The following is a 20,925-nucleotide window of genomic DNA, read 5'->3' on the forward strand; positions in this document are numbered from 1 at the left end:
GCCGCACCGCCCATCCGAATGGCTTCTTTCGCGCGTCGTAGGATTCCAGTCTTTCTCTGTGAAGGTGTACCTGAGGCGTAATCCATAGCTGAGATCACGAATAGCGAGAAAGGACGAGGTGTAGACGAATCAGCAGACACTAGATCCATATTGACGAGTCGCCTCGAGCGTACTAATAGTGCCTGTAAGTGCCGGATCCAACACCTCCCTGACAACATCTGTGGCTGCTACTTTGAAGAGACTAGCGACATGTATGACGCATGTGATGGGCCTAGGAGTAGAGTTCTCTCCTGAATAATTCAGAGATGACGGCCCCTGAGAACTGAGAGCCGTAGTCGTCAAACGTGCTGTGAGCCTTGTGTGCGAGCTCTTTAGACCGCGCTGCTCCTTGAATGTTGTATCCTCTGTCTGAAGCTTGATTGATAGTGCTAACCGACGAAGCCATCGGCTCCGGTGATGATTAAAGTTTGCTCGGATGGAGTTGACATTGTAGTATCAGTGAGGTTGCGGTTTATTTTGATGATTTTGTAGGACTCAGGAGAGATGGTTACAAGTGCTTGCGTGGAATGGTGGCCGGGATTATGAGCCGAAGGCAGATTCGAGTGAAGCAGAGAAGCTGCTCACTATGCTTATAGTCACCGGCCAAGGGCACACCAGGCGGTGGTTCTAAATGGGATTTTGGCGTATAACTCGTGCAGAGTCTGAAATGTGCGGGCGCTCTTGGAGACTATTACGGTAGCTTGGCCAAAAGCTAGGCTATAAGCACGACGTTTAAGGTGGATTCCACATTGTACTATTCCCGACATACGTTGAACCCACAGTTCTACTAACTGAATTGACCCTCGCAGTATCTTCGATTTACATATGGAGCGTTATTACTGCCGTGTAGCTCAAGTGTATGCTGTCGTTTTGCTCTGCTGGCTGGATGGTTGGAAAGAAGTTGTAGACACAACCATGCTCGTACGTAATCGATCTTAGTTATGGCGATTGAAGTACTGTAGCCTTATATGAAATATATTTTATATATTTAACGATCGAGGGCGTTCAGTAAGCCATGACATATGATAAAGCTTCAGATATAGTTGGCTGGAATTGGAACACCGCCACGGGACAAGATAGTGAGTAGTAGATATACCTAGAGCTACAAGCAAGGAGAGACATTTGTAGGGAGAAATGTGTAGGTGCTTTTTTAGTGACGTGTAATTCATACTCGCTCATATCTCTAATATGCTGTTTTGCCTCCTTTTTATCCAGCTTCTGCTGGCACTGGAGACTGAGCTTACATGGTGCGGAACCAGCATTTTTTGAAGTATTTGTGAAAAAAATCTTTAAATTTTCCATTTTAGCAATTAGGATATTCTCATCTACAGCCATATTCCTAACATACGTGCGCGGCAAAGAGCGGATCTTGCTAGGGTGACATATCGAGAGAAGAATACATGTAGCCCCTTACAATATAGGGCGTATTTGATAGAGAAAAGCGGAAATTCTACAGAGTTTTCGACACAACAGCGATCTAGAGTCCCTACAGTTTTTATTTCTTTTCTTTTCTTTTCTTTTCTTTTCTTTTCTTTTCTTTTCTTTTCTTTTCTTTTCTTTTCTTTTCTTTTCTTTTCTTTTCTTTTCTTTTCTTTTCTTTTCTTTTCTTTTCTTTTCTTTTCTTTTCTTTTCTTTTCTCCCTTAAGTATCATACATAGAAACCAGGTCATGACGATACGTTCAACTTCATACGTAGCAACTCAACTCAGTTAGTAACGGGAATGATATTTTCACAACGTTGATGAACCAGCTAAAGGTCAAATAAAATGAATTCATGGAAGTTTTTTTGTTGACAATTTGTCTTGTATATACACATGGTCACGGTGAAAACACCCTGAATATCATCAGAGAAACTCATTTTCAAACTTTCGTATTTAATCCAATCATGCCCAAGCTTATATCCCAAAGGCGCGCTGCACTCTCACCATCATGAATATGTGGTGCATGCCCTGGTGCAAGAACCGTCCCATCTCCACTCCACAGCTCGCTCTCCTGGCAATCCTCCAAGAAAACACCGCCCTTTGCTTCCCAATCGCGAGATATCGCCGCCCATACAGTCGTGGCAGCGCCTTGTTCGGCATTCTTCATCCTTCTCGCAACAACAGGATCGCCCGTGAGCGCTTTGAGTTCCGACTCTGGCGTCATTCTGTTGAGCCTCGTACCGCTGATGCCTCCCGGATGGGCCGCCAAGCCGTGCAGGCCGCTGGCACTGTAGCGCCTTTCGATCTCGAATGCCATGTAGATGTTGGCTGTCTTGGATTGCGCGTACGCTAGTAGAGGCTGGTATTCACCTTCACGGTCAAGGTTGAGGTCGTCGAAACGTATGCCCGATTGGCGATGACCGGACGCCGATAGACAGACTACACGGGATTGGAAAGAGGGCGTGCTCGATGCTATTAGAGCATCTTTAAGAGCTTGGAAAAGAGCAAAATGCCCGAGGTGGTTAGTTCCAAAATGTAGCTCAAAGCCATCTTCGGTCTTTCCTTTCGGATATCCACGAATCCCTTCAATGTTAATGTTAGATATGGAGTAGATATGGAAAAAAACATATCCCAAGAGAGGATGGGACAAATCGTCAACTCACCAGCATTGCAGATTAAAATATTAAGCTTGCCCGATGTTCGGCTTAAGAAATCGGCAGCGAATTCTCTTATACTTTTAAGAGAGTCCAACCTCATTTCCATATACTCCAGTTTTCCTGGCTTATTATCGTATCGGAGCTCTTCTTCAGCTCTCTTGCCCTTTTCAACATCACGGCCGGTGAAATACACATCGGCACCAGTGGCATGCAGAGCACGCACTGTCTCAAATCCGATCCCAGAGGTGCCTCCAGTTACGAGGATTACTTTTCCCCTTAACTGGCCATCCAAGGACTGGCCTCGTACGATCTTGAGGGCAGTTGGACGAGCATCTCCAGGGCCATTGGTGTTCTTGTGTTCTTTTGCGTATGGGGCAATGAGCGACATGATTGTTTTGTTGCACAGCTGATATTTAGTCAGTTGATGAATTGCAAGATTATCGGCCAAGATTTATGGTGAAACTTGAGCTCGGGTTTTTTTTAAAATGCTTGTACCTCGGATAGGCCAGCACCTCAATCTATATGTACTACATCTTGATATATCCCCTGCGGCGGCGGAGAGTTTAACAACTACACACATGTGCCTCGGCTATCCTTTAGTCAGACTAGCTCAACAAGTATTCCTAATCACGGATTTTTACGGATATAAATCAACAAAGTCGCAAGACCATCAGTACTAACAGGAAGTTACCCGAAGCAATAGATATTTTAGAATATAAAAGACAGAAGCCCCGGTCGAGATCCATTGCTCGCCGGCAAAAGTGGGGCCGTGGAAAACGGATTTACCGGCAATAGGCCTCTTAAATAACGAAGTAGACGGCATCTCCCACATATAAAACTTGAGATTTGTATCTTGCGTATTGGATTTCTTGAAGAAAAGAGCATATAGTGGCTTCAATTTTAGTATAAAAGACGTATTAAATAAAGGGCCAAAAAAAAAAAAAAAAATACTTAGCTCGAAACAGGCATAATGGCTTCAGCAACGACGCACGCAGAGTTTGGCATTCGTACAACAGCCTTGACTGTTGCCGCTGCTTTCCCCTCTGTTATCGCAAACAAGACGATTCTAATTACAGGCGTCAACATCAAGGGGCTTGGCTTTGCCACCGCTCAGGCTTTTGCCTCGCAAAAAGCCGAGCTCCTCATCCTCGCGGGCCGTACTCCGGCCAAGCTGCAAGAATCCGCCGATACCTTGGCCAAGGAATATCCCGGCACCAAGTTTCGCATACTAGAGCTAGATCTCAGCTCTCAAAAGGGCGCCAGGGCAGCCGCTGCTACGCTAAATGGGTGGACTGACATAGCCGCCATCGACATCCTTGTCAACAACGCCGGCATCATGAATATACCCACACGCCAGCTCAACGAAGATGGCATTGAGCGGCATTTTGCAACAAACCACGTTGGCCACTTTCTCTTTACGAACTTGATCATGGGGAAGCTGATTGCGGCCGCACAAAAGCCCGATGCTGTTAAGGGTGCCACCCGAATCATCAACGTATCTTCCACGGGCGCCAACTTTAGCCCGATCCGCCATAGCGATATCAACTGGGAAAAAGTAAACGAAACGATACCTCCAGTTGAACAGCCTGACTATCAGCGGTTTTCACAAATGCTGGGCATTGACCAAGATGTCATCAAGGCGGACAGTTACATCTCCTTGGGAGCCTACGGACAGTCCAAGACAGCCAATGTGTTGTTCAGCCTTGGTCTCAACGAGCGTCTATACCACAAGTATGGCATCCTAAGCTTCAGTGTGCACCCTGGCACAATCATCACTGAGCTTGGGCGAGAGATGGACCCCGAGGTATGGAGGCAGAGAACAGAAAAGTTCAAAAAGGCAGGCATGGCGTTTAAGGATCAGTACCAAGGTACTAGCACAACTTTGGTAGCTGCTGTGGATCCAGCACTGACGCTGCCTACAAAGAGGCCTCTTGCAAGCGAGGACGATTTAGCAAAAACTGGCAAGGATTTGAAAGGGGAAGATGGGGAGTGGGAAGGCAGGGGCGTGTTCTTGAGTGATTGTCAGATTTATGAAGATTCAAAGGTGTGGTTTACGAGCTGGAGCCAAGGAGAGAAGCTTTGGGCAAAGAGCGAGGAGCTTGTTGGCGAGCAATTTGCCTTTTAAGACTATTTAGATATTGACGCATGGTGCTGGCAATAACGCTCCAACAACTAAATCTTGCATCAAATTCTTGACAAGGTCTGTTGGTAAAATATTTTAATTTTTACTTATATGGAACGGTAGACATTTTATAGTATTTAGGAATAATACGATGGCACAGCTTGTTGTTTGCGGCAAGGCCCTTTTTTTTTTTTTTTTTTTTTTTTTTTTTTTTGGAAGCCGCATACGGCTCCCTGGACGCATCCCTTATACTCCATTAGTGTATATCATAGCTTATTTCCGTGACTTCATCTAAATTCGGACGTAAGCGGCCGCTTGGAGTGTGCATCAGCATCCGGAGTTAATTCACAGGCGAAGCGAAACTGCGACGAAGTGGCGGGGTCATGCATGCTTTAATGAACCGTCATCATGGCGGATTGTCATGGATGTGGTTCTTGAATAGCGAGGATAGCACTTGATAAGCGTTTTATATATTGGCGTTGAGCTAGTAGAATCATCGAAAAAAAAAAGAGTAATAAAGAAATAATCTTCAGATGATTCTTCTTGGTACATGCTCCAAATCAACCTTCTTTCCGCATGGCACGGTGTATCTAGAGATGGCTGCTTGTAAAAGACGTCCCAAGATCAGCCACCCACTTCGCAACACTTATGTCGCAACACTACGTACCATGAACTTCAGCCACTCATAAAGCACTAATAAGCAATCCTCGTGCATAAATTCAGAAATAGTAGTAGTTTCAACTACGTCAACAAAGATCTTCATCCACGCTCGCTTGTCCATCCGAAGTGGACCTGTCTGACGTGCTTACTTTAGCCTCTCACTAGGCAGATCCGCGCAGCCAATCAAGCAGCGCCTAAACAAGCCTCGCATCCGAATCGGGCCACTCAACGCGTGCCACCTGGACCCCAAGAAAAGCAAAGGATTCTGCGAACGAGGCGCGCATCTCCAACTCGGCAATCACCAGACCGCCACGTCATAATTGCCAGCGTAACATGGGGGTTTTCTCGGCATATAATCTGTTGGAGAAATGGAAACTGGCTCATTGAATGTTGGCCAGCACTGCCTGCCCTGGGGAGAAACGGACTCCATTAGCCAAGTGTAAAATACATGTAGGCGGAGAGGAACATCTGCTTCATCTCGCGGCGAGTAAATACATCAGATTCCGCCATGTAGACCACGGACAAATAGAATGAACCAACTAATAGAATACAACTCAATCACAAATCCTTATCTAAATTCCAAAACATGGCTCTATTTTCACCATCACTAACCAACTGTCTACCACAACCGCAGATATCCTGCATCGTACAAACAACACATTAGGCATAAATGATGCCCAACTCACAATCGCATATGCCCCAACTCAGCATTCTTCCCAACCCAGTCTCTACCACACTAAAACTTCATTCTTCATCTTGAAGAAAAAAGAAAAGAAGAAGAAAAAAAAAAGGGACAATTCCGCATAGACACGCCTCAAACATGCTCCCTCCCAAATCACACACATCCCAATCCACCGAAAACCTCCTCCTCAAGTGCCAAAAAGAAGTCTGTCCTCCCTCCCCTTCTCTCTACAACCCACCAAATCTCCATGTACAACGACAAACAACTAACACCTCTCCCTCCAGACTCACAAAAAATGCCTCCCCCCAGAATGGTCCATCCACCCCCCCAACAAGGAAATCCTTCCTCCGCCAGAAACCCTAGCCCTAGCCATCCAGATCGAATCCTCGTCCCCAAACCGCGTCAATTTCTTCGAGGCCGACTCCAACCGCCCCGTCGGGTCCATCGGCGCCGAATACCGCGGCTCCATCGTCGTCGTGCCGTGGCGGCCCGGGCTCAAGTTTGTCTGCGTCGCAACGTGCCGCCGGAGAAGCGGCTGCCGCGTCGGGGTCGTGAGGGAGGCTAAAGGGATTATTAGAGCAGCGAGGATGAGCAAGGACGCTGCTGTGGTTGCTGATGCCGTTGCCGCGCAAAATGCTGGTGTCGTCAAAAACACTAGCAGTAACAGTTGCCTTGACGTCCATAATAACCGTCATAGTACGACTGTCTCTTCTGCTAATGGTGGCAGTTCGACAAGGAGTCGTATTCCCACTCTTAAAGGGCAACGCATGAGTATCAAGAGATGTGAAAATAGCAGACACGTGAGCGTCAACGCTTCCAAGATCAATGGGAAGAAATCAAGAATTCCAACGAGGCGAGCAGCAGTAGAACAAAGCTGTTAGAAGGTTATAATGGCGAGCAGCCAACCGAAGGATACGTCAAGATATCACAGGCTATCTGATACAGAATGAGAGATATCAATCATTAATGAGTTACGAATACTTATATACCAAACATCTATATCCATTAACATACCACAAGAATCGCCATTTCGCACCAGATGAATATATATAATAATGGTCATATTATCTCGCTGCTCTCAGCAGCTAATCTTTACTAGCCAAGTCGCTCATCGCTATTCTAAAGCCACAATGAGATATATCCATGTAAAGAATGAAAACATCAAAGGAAAATGGCCAACAAACTCAAAAGTAATCCGTCCCTCCACCCAATTCCCCCACGCCCTGCTCGTCCATCAAGCGCAGATATTCCAAAGAGTGTTCCCACAGGCCCTTCCACGCACAAGATCGAAACTCCAAGAACCACTGGTACGTCTCATTGTATAGTTCGGGGTGCAAGTAGTACATCAAGAAACAGTGTATTGCATCACACATATTCTTGATCTCGCCTTTGCTCGCCCGAATCGGCATATGCATGGCAAGGCTAACGTAGAAGCGGATGCCGAGAGCCTTCCCCAGAGACCAGCTCGATCCATTCATTTCTGCCCACACTAAGCTGTCGTTACTATTCCAGCATTTGGCAATGGTGTGTACGCTGCAGCACCAGATGAGCTCGAGGAAGCTTTGCACACCGTCACCAGGGCCCTCTGCAAACATCCAGTCGGGAATGGGATGCCCAAGCTCGGCTACTCTGTCGCAACGCAGCTTCAGCTCCGCGGCAAACATCTCGCGCTGAAATAGCGCCATGACCTCTTCGTCGTGTTTGCTTGTGGGCTCTGCGCCAGGATACTTGTCCAGAGATGCGTCTCGTATATCACAGAGGCGCCGGGCTACCTCGTGCAGCCTCTCCTTTGTCCACGGACAGATGTACACGGGGCCAGAAGGAATGAAGCCGTCCGGCCAGCGGTCCGCGTATTTTTGCAAAGCATGTCGCCAAAACGAATCCGGGTGCTTTGCGTAAGCGTATACCGTGACCAGGTAGTGAATATGGACGGCCAGGTCGAGCATGTTGCTGAGTGTCTCGGCATCACGGATCGTTGCCAGCGTTGGCTGTCGCGAAATTGCATACAGACACCTCCAAACGCCACTCTTTTGGCGAGTTACTTGCAGAATGCCCATAGTCAACAGACAAATGCCCAAGTTCGAAGGGTGGATGATATTCTTGATGATGCTTTTGAGAATGGGAACCTTGTAGGCCTTGAGGACGCCGGCAAAGTAGGGCGAACTCGCAGCAAAATTTCTCAAATCATGCTTAGTAGGGAGGTAACCCATGATCTCCCCGATCATCTCAGGAGGCAGACTTTCTATGGACGCGTTCGATGTTCTGCTTTGTCGTTCTAGAGCGAGACGAGGCGTCGGCAAGGACGTGAGTTTGTTTGGCAATTCCATTGTGTGTCTCTAGGATAGTTTCGTAAACGACAGACAAATTTTCCATAGTGATATTCAGTAGCAATGTTGGCGAGTCTGGATCTTTCTATCGATGCTGATGGGGTTGGAGAGTGAGGAGAGCAAACATTGCTCCTGGTGTCTGCTGCTTTGGGCTGGAGAGGGAGAGGGAGAGGAAGAGAGAAAGATGTATGGCTCCTGCTCAACGTTGATGCCTGACACACTGCAATTCTGGAGGTAAAGAGCCACCATTAGACCAATACGTTATATGTCAACATTTTGTGTGATGAGTTCCATTCGGTGTGCTGTTCAGTGCAGAAGCACGTAGAAATCTTCATCGTTTGTACAGGTAGAAGTGATATCTGCCACTTTCATCATTGTCGAGGTAGTTTACGCGCAAATGAAATACTAAGATTACACACAACATGCGCTGTTCTATCACGCAGTCCAATTACTGTATCTATAGTAGAGTCGTCATTCGGGTGCAACTCTTCAATATAAACGGCATCATATTAATAACTCCATGTCAGCTACGCCTAAAGAGAACAATACCATCTAACAATGGATCTTTTATCAACCATGGAGTAGCTATATCCCAACAACATCTTTGCCAGTATCGTGGATATGCCTCGCCAGGCATAATTCTATTAATCCACAGTCACCATTACAGTGAGCAGGGTTATATTAACAATCGCCAGCAACATGTCCGAGACCTGTTTGACAGCTGGTTACCTTGCTGTTTTTACTTGTCTTCTCTTGTGCTTGATTCAGCATTTGGATGATTTCCTTGACCTTGGTATCCTTCATTAGGTGCGCCAATAAACTTCTAGCTCTTGCCGCTTGACTCATATCAGTATTGTTATTTTGGTTCAAATGTTCATTAAAACTGCTTGGGTTTTCGTTGTCGTCTGCACCTTGGATTGGTTCATGAGTTTTTGGTCGTTTCACTGCCGGACATGCTTCCTCTATCTCGGCATAATCCACGGGAAAGCCTGCTTGTTCATAGCGTCTCTTGTAGCCAACCTTGAAACCGCTTGCAAATCCTGCTTCGTAGGCATCCTGATAGCCACCCAGGTATTCATCATCATCATAGGCAGCCACAGGGCCGTTATCGTGCAGTACAGGCTTATTTCTCCTACTCAAGACGGGGTTAGTGAGATTAGTAAGAGGGTGAACAGCTGAGGAGTCAACGGAATTGATCCTCTTGACAAGCCTCCTGAAGTTCTTCTCCTCCTGGCCCCTCCAATAGCTAGTTCTCGTTTCCTTGGCCCATACATGTAGATCTTTTGGTCGTCGAATGCAATGCAGCACAATTTCCCTCGCCGCCAGTGCATTTTCCAAAGGACATGGTGCACCTTGTTTGATTTTGATGCCAACAAATTCTGCGCAAACCTTCTCCAAAGACGGTCTATAACGATGCCGACTTGTTGACGGCCTGTAGATGGCAGATGTAGTAAGTATTTGCGAATCAACAATCTGCTTGTGGAGCAAACGCAGCATCTCCAAATTAATTTGTGCTTTGTGTCCGACAATGACGGTATCTTGGTCAATAAAGTCGAAAAGATTCGCTCGCGCCTCTCTCCAGCCATGAAGGCTCTCGCTGCGAGAGGAGCCGTTCCAGCCTAGATTTGGCATGACGCGCGAGTTTATCAAAACTTCCCCAGAGAAAAAGTCGACTGCAACAAAGGCTGATAACTCAACCGGGCAATGTTTGGGTTGGTGTCGAACGCAATGAAGGGACACGGCCTTTCGTTTCTGACTGAAGGGGTGTGTCTGTGGCGCCCACACAAAATCCTCGATGTGAAGCCCTTTTCTGATCTTGTGTGCGGGAAGCGGCTCATGGCCAAGAGGGAAACGCTCCCGTAGAAGCACATCCATTGAATGGCGCTGCACCAAAAGGGCCTTGTAGACGGCAGCTTGCTGGTTGCTTTCGAGCTTTGTGTACAAATTGCCTTCGTGCTGCAGCATCGGCGGCGGTTCTTGTACAGGCGGATGCTGCATTGACGCGATCTGGGCGTGTTGATGCATCCGTGAAAGATGGAGCAGCGAAATGCTATGACAAGAAATGTGCGTTTGGTTGTCGTGTAGTAGACACCCGCTGGGAATGAGAGAAACGGAGGAGAGGAGCAAAACATTGAAGACTGATGGAAAAAAGAAGGAGGAAAGCTGGGAAGGCGGTGATGGCGGATAATTCGCTGCCGAGGACCGCAACATACAAGTGTCTGCGCTGGCCCTGCCATGGCACTGGCGCCGAGAGTATCTGGTTCAAGGCACCTGCACCTAGACAACAGCTTTTCAGCCTCTTCTTTCGTACGAGCTTCGTCGGCCATGGTGTTTCTGAGCTTTTTGAGATCGATGGCGCCGCTGTTCGCATTAATGACGCATCACCTATCGGTATATCCATCTGCAGCATCAAAAGCATATGACGCCGTACAATGGATTCCCAGCAAACAGATTGTCTTATAGCTGATTATAGCTATTCAAATTAGCTGGCACTGTTCAGACGTCTAGTGCCTCTGTTGACACACACACACGCCCACATTTTGTCTCGGGTCCAAACTTAGACGCTGGAAAACAACATAATCTAGATTTCATCTCTTTTTTATAGCTTTTGAACATTATTTATACAACAATTTCTAAAGAAGAAAAAAGAGCGACATTCGACCACAGCAGGTTCATATGCAATTTCGTATCCAATATCACGGGGCACTGCTACGGGATACCTTTGTAAATAACTTTTCAAGCGGAAATCCCCATTTTTTTCCTTTCTTGTGATACAATCTCAACCATAAGCTCTCAATCTGGTATACAGCCTAACTTCCACACTCTGGTTCCAACTACACCACTCTCCTTGTGGCTTTATCGAATTCACGCTCCAAACTGCTACTGCCACTGAGATTAGCACACGCCTGAGACACCACGAGAGGGAAGAAAACGGAAGTCGTACAATAAAGATTTGCCCAACCATACTACCATTTTCACAAATCATTGCTCGGCAGAAACCATCGTCGTACATATAAGAGAGCGAAAAAGTACCGCTAGGAATGGCGAGTGCATTCAGGGGGCAGAGCTGGAGCACATGAAATCAGTTACAACGTGCCAGACGCCAGTCCGTTATACTTCTCCACTTGCTTTTTTTTCCCCTATGAACGAGTACAAAGAGAGGCATAGCTGGATTGGTGATCCGGCACACATGGTTCGAGCTAGACTGGCCGAACCATGTGTGCCGGATCACCAATCCAGCTATGCCTCTCTTTGTACTCGCTGCAAACTTCAATTCTTCGATTTTTGACTCCATCAAACCACCTTTCAACAGCGCATTTATTTTCTGCGTCTTTTTAAAAAGGGGGAAAAAAATTGTCGTTCTTGATTTGTTACCCCATGATTGGAGGTTACGTCCTCCTGCAAACTTGTGCAGTTTTCTTCATGGTGGGAATAATTCATTTCCCATTCGTCTCCCGCATAATTGCGCAACCTGGCCATTCGTTCCACCTAATGCTCTCTTTTTTGTTTGACTTTGATGGATATGTCTTTGTAATTGTCTCTTCATGTCGTATCTGAATGTATCTATACATGTATTAATAGATACTAGCGGCTCCAAGCAGCATTCATACTTCAGTTTCCAGCCATATGGGGCACTCATCGAACATGTTATCCCCAAAACGAAACATGGTCCCTTTGGTTGCCGATCGAGCGCTCCAATTTATTCGAATTAATTCCGGATTCACCTTCTACCTATATATTCCTGTTGCGCAGACACCAACCAACGCAAGAGCAAGGCAGTTGGGCGAATCCGGAACTACGCTTCACGCTTGGTTGCAATGGATTATTTCCATCACCCAATGGTGAAGTCTTCCCGAACACAATGGCTGTCGTACTTTTTGCAATAGCCTAGTTAGTTAGCCACCCTAGACTATCACCTTCCCCCCCCCCCTCTCTCTGCCAAGTATAAACTCGTTTTCTGAGAGCGCAGAGAGTAGTGTGCTTCAACTGGGCAAACGCATACCGTTCACCTAGATCCACCAAAAGGCAGGCAGCAGCCTAGCTAAAGCAATAATAGTAGCAAGAAGAGGTCATCTTCGGTACATCTGCACATGTTTGATAGATCCGCATCCCGTGCCGGCCAATACCGGTGTTGGCCGGCGGAAAGCAGATTTCTTTACCAACGTAGTGCTTGAGCAATCTCAGGGAGGTATATCCGGGTTGAAAGGCGACAAACTCAACCCGGACAATGGGGATAAGAGGACCTACCTCCCTCGGCCCCCGCAGTCGGATCGATTGGACGATATATAGTTAACTCTAGACACGGGCATTTCAGCTCTCGTAACGCACACACAATCCATGTATTCATCTCCATCTCGGCCTCTGGTCCCTTCCGCCTGCAAGCTCCAGCTTTTATCCAGGGACCCCTAGGCTTGGTGTGCGTGAATTGTCAAGAAATGCCAGCCGACAAACGCCTGTGCAAACTTGGCTGCATCTTCGCGAGTCTGGACGGCTGTTAGCGCATTTTTCCTGCTCGAAATGGCCTCACTAACCTGTCGGAGAGTTTCAAGAAGCTTTTGGAGTGTATCATCCAACTGTGTGTCTGCGTCGGGATCACCAATCGATCCGACTGCGGGGGCCGAGGGAGGTAGGTCCTCTTATCCCCATGAAACCGTTCCTGTAAAGTGCCCAAGATGCACCGAGAGTCATAAAAGAAAAAAAAAAAAATAGAACAATTGCGGGGGGCCACAGTTCCATGATCTCTCGCATTGCGCGTAGATGGACCAAACAGCCTTGGGTGTGGCTGAGGATGGGGGATGGGTTTTGTTTGAGCTTGGAAGCAAATAACATGTCAGCAATCATGAGTTATAGCAGAGGATGAAGTGGAAATAGAGTTGAATATATAGAAGGAAGACTAAGTAATCTCCCAAAGCTATATTCTACCTACATCACGCCCTATAGAAAAAGAAGGTGAAGTCACATACCTCTGTATTATAACCCATTTCACAGCCACTCATAATTGTAAACCAATATAAGTGGTTCTTCAACTGGATCCCCAAACGGCTATGGCGAGTCCTATAGTAGCCGCAGATATACCCCATGATGTTATATGGGGCTGTATTAGGTAGACGTGACATTTAGAAGATGCTTCAGTACAAGTGAATTTGTCGACAGTCGACCGTGTTTCGGGGGGTACTGGCAGATCATACAGCACCAGCCTCGCCACCCACAGTTGGGTAGGCAGATACCCCGACGGCTAGAGACGCAAGGCTGGTCCAGAGTGCATATTCTCGATGGAGAATGTTTCGTTTGCCTCTCTATTTGTACTTAATATTGATATCCTCGTAAGCAACAAGCATTCTCTGCTGGTCCCTGATCTTTCCGTTGATCTGACCCTCCGCTGCCAGGATGTTGGCGTGCTTATGTAGGAGCTTGGATTTCTGTTGGGAATCGTAGGTACCTCTCGTGATTAATATATCCCAATAGACGGTGGCAGGGGACCCCAGGCGCTATAGCCGACCAATTGCCTGCGAGATGGTGTTTGAGTTGCGGGGAGCTCCAAGATAATGCCGTGGCTGCAACGAGTATGGCAGTTCACTCCGAATGTCGACAAAGCCATTGACGTAACTAGGCAGTCAACTCCACTGTTCTTGTCTCTGAATTCTCGCTGCACAATACTGGCCAAGGCGGCTCAACAGTGGCTGATGATCTCCTCTGCGGACGTCGGGGCGTGTAGTTTGCTTTGTACCTCCATCTGCTAGTAACAGGTGAGGTTGGTCATGACTTTTTTTTTTTTTTTTTTTTTTTTTTTTTAATAATGATATTAATGAAACGAAATATTTGTGGTTTGTAATTGGCCATCAGGGGCCAAGTCCGGGTGTTATGCCATAGTATTATAACGCGAGAATGCGTTGAAAAAAAGAGACACACGGCCTATAATCCCGATAATATTTTGGCATTATGAAGCCGGATTGCCAGGGAGATGGATATAACGCTCATCCATGAATTCTCCATAGCGTATGAATAAAAAGGTGGTTATAAAGCAATCACCGCGCTGATATCATGCGGCAAGATGGAATGTTGCGCGGTAGTATATTGGTGAATGTGGGTTTCCATATTACGTATTATACGCCCATATTCTGTAATAAAGTCGGGCACTAGATACGCCGCTCATATGTAACGGCTTTGGTACGTTCATGGCGTAGATGCAACTGCAAAGACGAATGCCCCAGAGCCGATATATATGGTGCTGTGAGCTCAGGCTCTGAAAACAGAGTAAAAGGATCACTGAAGTAATTCTGGGAGAGAGAGCGATTCTCTGCTCCAAAATCATCAGTCTGTAGGCGAAGCCGTCTTTGCACGTATATGGTCAAGGGCTATGTGCAAGATTGATCAAGAGAGTTCTATTCCTTAATACGGCGAGGGATGGCTCAGTGCTAGTCGAAGAAATCAAGTCAACAATAGTTCATAACAAAACCTTAAGCCCATTCAACATACTTAGCAACCAGAGGGTCGACATGGCAAGGATAATTGGCCGCGCCCCCACCAGCCTCAACTAATAATTGAACTGGTCAGCCAGATACACACCATTATCACATCAATACAACCAAGAGGAAGACATCATACTTGGTAGAATGGATGGATTACAGAGAGACAGCCGTAGCCATAGGCTCAGCTAAAAAGGCTGGTCCATAGTCCACGTGCAACCCTTCGTAACCCATGGCTGGCAATTTATTTAGATAGAAAGGGAGGAGTTGAAAGAAAGAAAATGGTTGAGGAATTTCCTAGAGACTAACCTGGGAGAAACGACAGTTTATATATCCACGTAGTTCAACTTATAATAGACACCACTGGCAGCAATATATCCCCCTCCTCGCACAGGAAACTCTGGGTAACCGCACTCATCAACACCTCACGACGAAAACGAAAATGAGTATTACGCACTTCCAACGTCACAAATACACCCTCGCGTCTTTCCCCCGCAGATAGACGCGATATCAAGCGTCAAATGAAATTGCAAACTCATGAAACCACCCTCAACAATGCTGCACCCAGCAGGGTTGCCCGCTCTTGTGTAACCCCAAATCATCCGACAAAAAGAGGGGGAAAACATGTTCACCAATCACGCCAATACGATAAAGGGACACATGGCATAGTACAGAAGTGTAGAGCCTAAAAGCCAGTAATTTTACATTTGCAAGGGGGAAAAAAGAGCATAAACTCCTACCAAATCCTACCACACACCGCTTCAATCCCACCCTTCCGCTTGTTTGTTACACCATACATTTGTTTACATGCACTTGACTTTGGCCGCTTCTTCCCTCCTTACTCCCCCTTTTCCCGCTGGGCCTGTGGCCAACCGCGTTCAAATCCACGCGAAACAAACAAAGAAAAAGTTTGAGAGAAAGAGAGAGAAAAACACACACAAAAAAAAAGAAGAAACTTAGAAAAAGATAAAGAGATTTCCGCGTACTCCATTTACAAAACCCAAAACTACATCCAGATTTGAGGCATAAGAGGTTTTCCATTCGTTCAATCACTAACGGTTTCGTCCTACCCTTTGTATCCCTCTACCCACGCGACACCACCCACTTTGAAACAACCAAAAATGAAGAGAGAAAATGAAAAGATAGAGACGAGAGTAAAAGGAAAAAGTAGAGGTGGAGGTAGAAGAGATCAGTGCTACTGTTCGCGTTCTGACGCCTGTTTCTTATCTTTTCGGCTCTTGATGACGAATTCGGACATGATCTGAATATGATCGGCCGGGAAGTGCCAGTTGGGGAACGCTGGGATTCGCTTCATATAAGTCGGGTCAGGAGGGCCCAGCAATTCAACGACTTCCAACGTATTGGCTGAATACCAGATGTAATCAATGACGTCGGCAAATCCAGGAGTGTAATTAGTAAAGGGTAGCTCATCGGGCGTGTTTTGTATGGGTGCGTAGGCGTCTCGTAAGCTGAAGGGATGCTCGATACCGTCGCGCGTGAAGCTTCCGTAGTGAAAGTTGTTCAGCTCCAGGTGGTCTGGTGGCACACGACCCATAGACATGAGCTCCCATACCGAAGAGTCCCTGGTTGAGTTGAAATCGCCGCAGACTAACAGAGGAATCTCGGTATTGGATCGATATTCTTGACTCGGGCCTGGCTCGACTGGAGGCGGCGGCGGTGGCTCATCTGCATCGTCGGATCTCGGCAACGTAATCATCTTCTTATCCTTGACGGCTGGCCACCTTGCATACTTCTCCGCCAGCTTGGTCACATGTTCCATAAGAATACCCGTCTGGATCAGTTTGACGTCTGCAAGAGCTGAGTCCCAGGTGAGATGGGCATTGACTAGGATAATGCGAGCACCTGTCAACCGGGACTCAAAGAAGCAAATAACAGCAATGTTGTCCTTGGGCATGACCCGATTAAAAACGTCGTGCTGGTTCTTCATATCGGGTCGGTTGATGGCAATCGTAGCGAATTCAATTAGCTGCTTGTCCAGCAGAATAAACTTGCTCTGCTTGTAGAAGACTGCGCAGCCGTCGACGGTTTGCGCATCCTTTTCAGACATTGTCTTAGCACGGGACTTGGGCCAATGCACGCCCTTGTAATCCATTTGCGCCAATTCTGGGCTAAGATCTTCCTTGAAGGCGTCGGTGGAGACTTCCTGGAGAGCGAGGAAGTCGGCATCACGTATCCGGAGCTCCTCCAAGATGCAATTTTTGCGATACTCCCAGCTCAATGCCCCAGTGGGTGTGTATCCGTAGGTCTGCGTTGTCGCATACTTGTCGCACAGAATATTCCAAGAAAAGACCTTGATTCTCTCCAAAGCTTCGGGGACGTCCTCCTGAATGATGATTTCTTTACGTGGTGTAGGGGGTAAGGGAACTATACAAGGAAACAAAATTAGCCATCATCATTGCAAAATCAGAGCATTAGGAATTGCAGTAAAGGTGGGAAACATACTAGGAGCTCCTTCCATTAACGCATTAATCAGACTCTTGGTGCCCTTTTCCATGATTTCCTGTTTTATGCTGGGCTCTAATGGATTGCCTTCAATGCCGAGCATTTCCAGTTGATGGAGAGAGCCCAGCTCAAAGGGAAGTTCTTGGAGGTTGTTGTTGAAGAGGAGTAGCTGTTTCAGGAAAGTGCACATGCCCAATTCCGGCGGCAGCTCATTGATTTGATTGTAGGAGGCATCGAGGTGTCGGAGTTGGCGCAGCTCTCCAATGGAGTTGGGAATGCGCGTAAGCTTGTTGGAAGCAATGTAGAGTTCGTTGAGGAACTGATACCGGAACAGTTCGGGGGCGAGATTTCGAAGTCCCTGGCCGCTCATGTCCATGTTGTGCCAGTCTTGGCGAGTCGTACCCTTCTCCACGTTCAAAGGCCTTCTCCTATCTGCGGGGTCGTTCTCGCTGTCTGCTTGTGTTTTGCCGTTGGAGGGAGGAGGGCCGCCTATGCCTCTATTTTCTGACGCTTTGAGCCTGGCGTAGTAGTGCGGTTGCTGCTGTTCGGTCATGGCAGCATGTGCCCTCTCAGCCTCCTTGTGTAGCCGCAATTGTTCCTGCCACATTTCGTTCTGCGGGGCTTGGCCGGCCCTTGTGTTGGTCGCGTGTCCATTAGAGAGGGCACTGGAGTTGAATGTGGCAGAATTCTGGAGAATGCCAGCAGTGAAGGACGAATGATGGCCCAGTCCGTTGGCATTGGGGATGATATGCTCATGCTGCAGGCCTTGGTGATGCTGGGGCTGGGCGGGGTGCTGATGTTGTGTGTGTTGCTGAAAATTATACATCATGTTGGGCATCCCCCGCCCCGCCCCATTCAGCCGGGCATTGTGTCCCTGCTGGTGGCTTTGTGAGTACATGCCGCAGGAGTGGTATTTGACTTGGATGTCGGCTTTGGAGCCGCGGCTTTTCACGAACCGCGCCGACGACGGTTCTACGGAGGGCCTAGGCTAGAGGACAGAGAGTATCGGTGAAGGAAGGTGGTTGGTGGATTCGTCGTGGCAAGCCAGTCGGAAGCAGATGGCATCTGTTTGTCTAGTACGTGCTGGGAAAGAGTTGGAGGAGAGTCCGAATAGGACGGGTGGCGGAAGGTAGCTGTCCGCTAGACGCGCTGTTCAAAACGAGGGACGTAGGTCGTATATCGTGTTTGCGCATGGGGCCAGCGAGATACGAGCCACAGCATGTGCAATGGAAGAGATGCTGCGCAATCGAATCGATATAGAGCTGAGGCCGACCTCAATTGTCCATTGGCAGCTGAGCTCGAGGAGGGTCGAGGAGGCGAATTACGTCGGGGAGCTGGGAGCCTACGTGAGGAGTAGCAAGCCGCGGGGTTCGTTCGGTTCGGGGGGCGTATAGCTCGGAACGTTCGAGTGAGGGTGCAGAAAAAAAAAAGGGCAGAAAGAAAGAGGGGAGGCGGGTTAAAAAAAATTTTTCCTTGAGTTTTGGATATAACAAGTGCAAACGGTTCGCTCGGAGCTGAAACGGCGACTGGACAGGGAGATATCAGTCAATGTCTTTCAAGGCCAGGACACGCGAACGAAAGCGGGAATTGGCGAGGTCCCACAGCAAAAAATGGAGGGGCCACGTTCTCCTGAGGGCGATGGCGACTCACAGGAAGAGGAATATAATGAACAAGCGAGCGCAGTATGGAGATGCTATCACCAGATAAAATTCAACTAATATTTTGAGTGGAATAATAGTGGCTGTCGATATCGCGAGTGAAAAAATCCGGGCCGCCTTGGAGTTGACGATGTGCATTTGCGATGACAAACTGCGACGAGAGGCTGGAAAGGCTGAATCACGTGCTGCTATCCGCTCCGCCTGGACCGAGTGGCGGAGGGGAAAAATCATGTGACTTTATCAATGGCGCCGATAAGAGCTGCAGAGAGGGAAGGCTGAACGACAGCACATAGTCCATTGAAGCCATGCTGACTCGGAGCAAGGTCAGATTTGCAATAACTGCACGTGAATGAATCATCTATAATGTACAGCTAAGGACTGAGAGTTCTAACCAAGGCATCAAGATGTCAAGTCTTCATGTACATGTAGTTATGCGACAGCCATTGATGTTGACTAGGTACCTTTTCCCAGGTAGGATGCAGTTGCTCAATACGACTTTATAGGTCTTGGCTCGCTATTTCTCACAAAAGCTCTTTTGTCCCTTAGAAATAACTATAAACAACTACAAGCAGAAAAGTGCAAGCTATAAATAAACTAGATTACTTGGAAGTCCCCCATGAATTGAATGTTGCTGTTTCGTTCCAATTGATATTAAATGTGCGCGGCTGGAACCATGGTAAAGACCTCTTTTATACGAGAAACGGTGCAATGCGATCAGAATTGATATGTTGCTGCTAGTAGTACATAACATTATAAAACCAATCTGCGGCAAATTTAACCAAAACAAATGCTACTCATTAAGCGATATGCATCTTTTTATAGACCCTTGGATTATATAAAATTGCATTGCATTGCTCATAACCATCATCGGACTTGTTAAGCCGTATAATCGGTCTATTTCGCATGACGGACGCAAGCGAGAACGGGAAGTAAGCGCACATTGCATTGTTTTCAACGCTTAAAAAAGTCTATCTTATTTCGCATGAAATAGTCTTGCCGCGTGCAATCAAAATAGGTGGCATCAACAAGTGAACAGATTGGCTACGGGGCTTATTCCGCATCCGGGAGCGCAGCCGAGTCTCAGTTGAGATTAGCATCATCGCCTCCATACAAGTATGGAAATCTGTTTTTTGGGGGGTCAACGGACGCGTCTCAAGCACGGACCTGCCACTGAGCGGTAATGATGGCGAGTGGAAATTGTTATGTAAAGCGAAGGGATACATGCATGTACTGTATGTTCATGTACTTTAGGTTCCGCGTCGTCAAGTCTATCAAAGTCTCAAAGGCCCAATTGACTCCAGTTAAACAATCTAATGCTGGTTAGCGACTCGGCTGGCTCTCGATTTCAGGATTAGACAGACCGGGCCGCACTCCGTAAATGTCCTTTTCTTGGCATGCACATGTGATCATCGGTTAGATATCCGTAACAAATTGTCACTAACGCTCCGGGCCTGCCTTTTCCTGAAACATGTCCGACGCCTAGAATCGATAGAAGTTGATCGAATAGAGCTGGAGACAGCCACCGTAGATGTAGTTTATCCTACATAAACAAAGTATGTCAAGGAAGCACCTGATGCCAGCGGGGCTCGTTGTGGTTGGTTGAACAAGGCCAGGACGCTTATCGGCGACGGTGAGACGGCTTGCAAGGTGTCACGCGGCCACCGACTCGGTGAGCTCCCTTGGCAGAGCTGATCTGCGGCCAATGGGATCCGACATTGGGTTGCTTTTGATCATCTGTTGGGGGACAGCAGATGTGCCTGTTCATAAAGCTGCCGTAACGTTCCCTATGCCTACTCCTACCCATCCACCTGCCAGGCAGCATGTCCGGTACAGACGGCTCCGACTGCGAGAACAATCCACGAGAGGTACTCTGTAGGAATAAACAAAGAGTGCTTGGTTAAAGGCGTGCTCGCGTGTGAGCTCCATAAG

General features: G+C 47.4%; 8 protein-coding genes across 8 annotated transcripts; 1 reads left to right on the forward strand and 7 right to left on the reverse strand.

Moving 5' to 3' along the window:
• Positions 1-271: 271 nt before the first annotated feature.
• On the reverse strand, positions 272-445 carry TrAFT101_009256 (uncharacterized protein; the record flags this gene model as incomplete). Its single annotated transcript, XM_066128596.1, has 1 exon — positions 272-445. The coding sequence occupies one exon, from the start codon at positions 443-445 to the stop codon at positions 272-274; it is 174 nt and encodes a 57-aa protein (XP_065984716.1).
• A 1,454-nt stretch (positions 446-1,899) lies between these two features.
• On the reverse strand, positions 1,900-3,005 carry TrAFT101_009257 (uncharacterized protein; the record flags this gene model as incomplete). The annotated part of the gene is made up of 2 exons (XM_024901334.2): positions 1,900-2,543; positions 2,624-3,005. 2 exons carry the CDS (start codon positions 3,003-3,005, stop codon positions 1,900-1,902), a joined length of 1,026 nt encoding a protein of 341 aa, XP_024755575.2.
• A 582-nt stretch (positions 3,006-3,587) lies between these two features.
• Positions 3,588-4,897, forward strand: TrAFT101_009258 (uncharacterized protein; the record flags this gene model as incomplete). Its single annotated transcript, XM_024911101.2, has 1 exon — positions 3,588-4,897. The coding sequence occupies one exon, from the start codon at positions 3,588-3,590 to the stop codon at positions 4,740-4,742; it is 1,155 nt and encodes a 384-aa protein (XP_024755574.1). The 3' UTR covers positions 4,743-4,897.
• Positions 4,898-6,446: 1,549 nt separating this feature from the next.
• Positions 6,447-6,776, reverse strand: TrAFT101_009259 (uncharacterized protein; the record flags this gene model as incomplete). Its single annotated transcript, XM_066128597.1, has 1 exon — positions 6,447-6,776. The coding sequence occupies one exon, from the start codon at positions 6,774-6,776 to the stop codon at positions 6,447-6,449; it is 330 nt and encodes a 109-aa protein (XP_065984717.1).
• Positions 6,777-7,265: 489 nt separating this feature from the next.
• On the reverse strand, positions 7,266-8,408 carry TrAFT101_009260 (uncharacterized protein; the record flags this gene model as incomplete). The annotated part of the gene is made up of 1 exon (XM_024907083.1): positions 7,266-8,408. One exon carries the CDS (start codon positions 8,406-8,408, stop codon positions 7,266-7,268), a length of 1,143 nt encoding a protein of 380 aa, XP_024755572.1.
• A 445-nt stretch (positions 8,409-8,853) lies between these two features.
• TrAFT101_009261 (uncharacterized protein) lies at positions 8,854-10,636 on the reverse strand. Its single transcript, XM_024908973.2, has one exon. The coding sequence runs from the start codon at positions 10,617-10,619 to the stop codon at positions 9,090-9,092; it is 1,530 nt and encodes a 509-aa protein (XP_024755571.2). The 5' UTR covers positions 10,620-10,636; the 3' UTR covers positions 8,854-9,089.
• Positions 10,637-10,952: 316 nt separating this feature from the next.
• TrAFT101_009262 (uncharacterized protein) lies at positions 10,953-13,405 on the reverse strand (the record flags this gene model as incomplete). Its single annotated transcript, XM_066128598.1, has 4 exons — positions 10,953-11,291; positions 11,353-13,017; positions 13,178-13,220; positions 13,373-13,405. 3 exons carry the CDS (start codon positions 13,403-13,405, stop codon positions 12,815-12,817), a joined length of 279 nt encoding a protein of 92 aa, XP_065984718.1. The 3' UTR covers positions 10,953-11,291; positions 11,353-12,814.
• A 2,085-nt stretch (positions 13,406-15,490) lies between these two features.
• CCR4 (Glucose-repressible alcohol dehydrogenase transcriptional effector) lies at positions 15,491-19,107 on the reverse strand. The gene is made up of 3 exons (XM_024910316.2): positions 18,989-19,107; positions 17,339-18,864; positions 15,491-17,260 (listed from the first exon to the last, which is right to left on the reverse strand). The coding sequence occupies exons 2-3, from the start codon at positions 18,234-18,236 to the stop codon at positions 16,071-16,073; spliced, it is 2,088 nt and encodes a 695-aa protein (XP_024755570.1). The 5' UTR covers positions 18,237-18,864; positions 18,989-19,107; the 3' UTR covers positions 15,491-16,070.
• Positions 19,108-20,925: the final 1,818 nt, after the last annotated feature.

This window comes from Trichoderma asperellum, chromosome 5 (genome assembly GCF_020647865.1).
Source record: "Trichoderma asperellum chromosome 5, complete sequence".
In the NCBI taxonomy this organism is placed as follows: domain Eukaryota; kingdom Fungi; phylum Ascomycota; class Sordariomycetes; order Hypocreales; family Hypocreaceae; genus Trichoderma; species Trichoderma asperellum.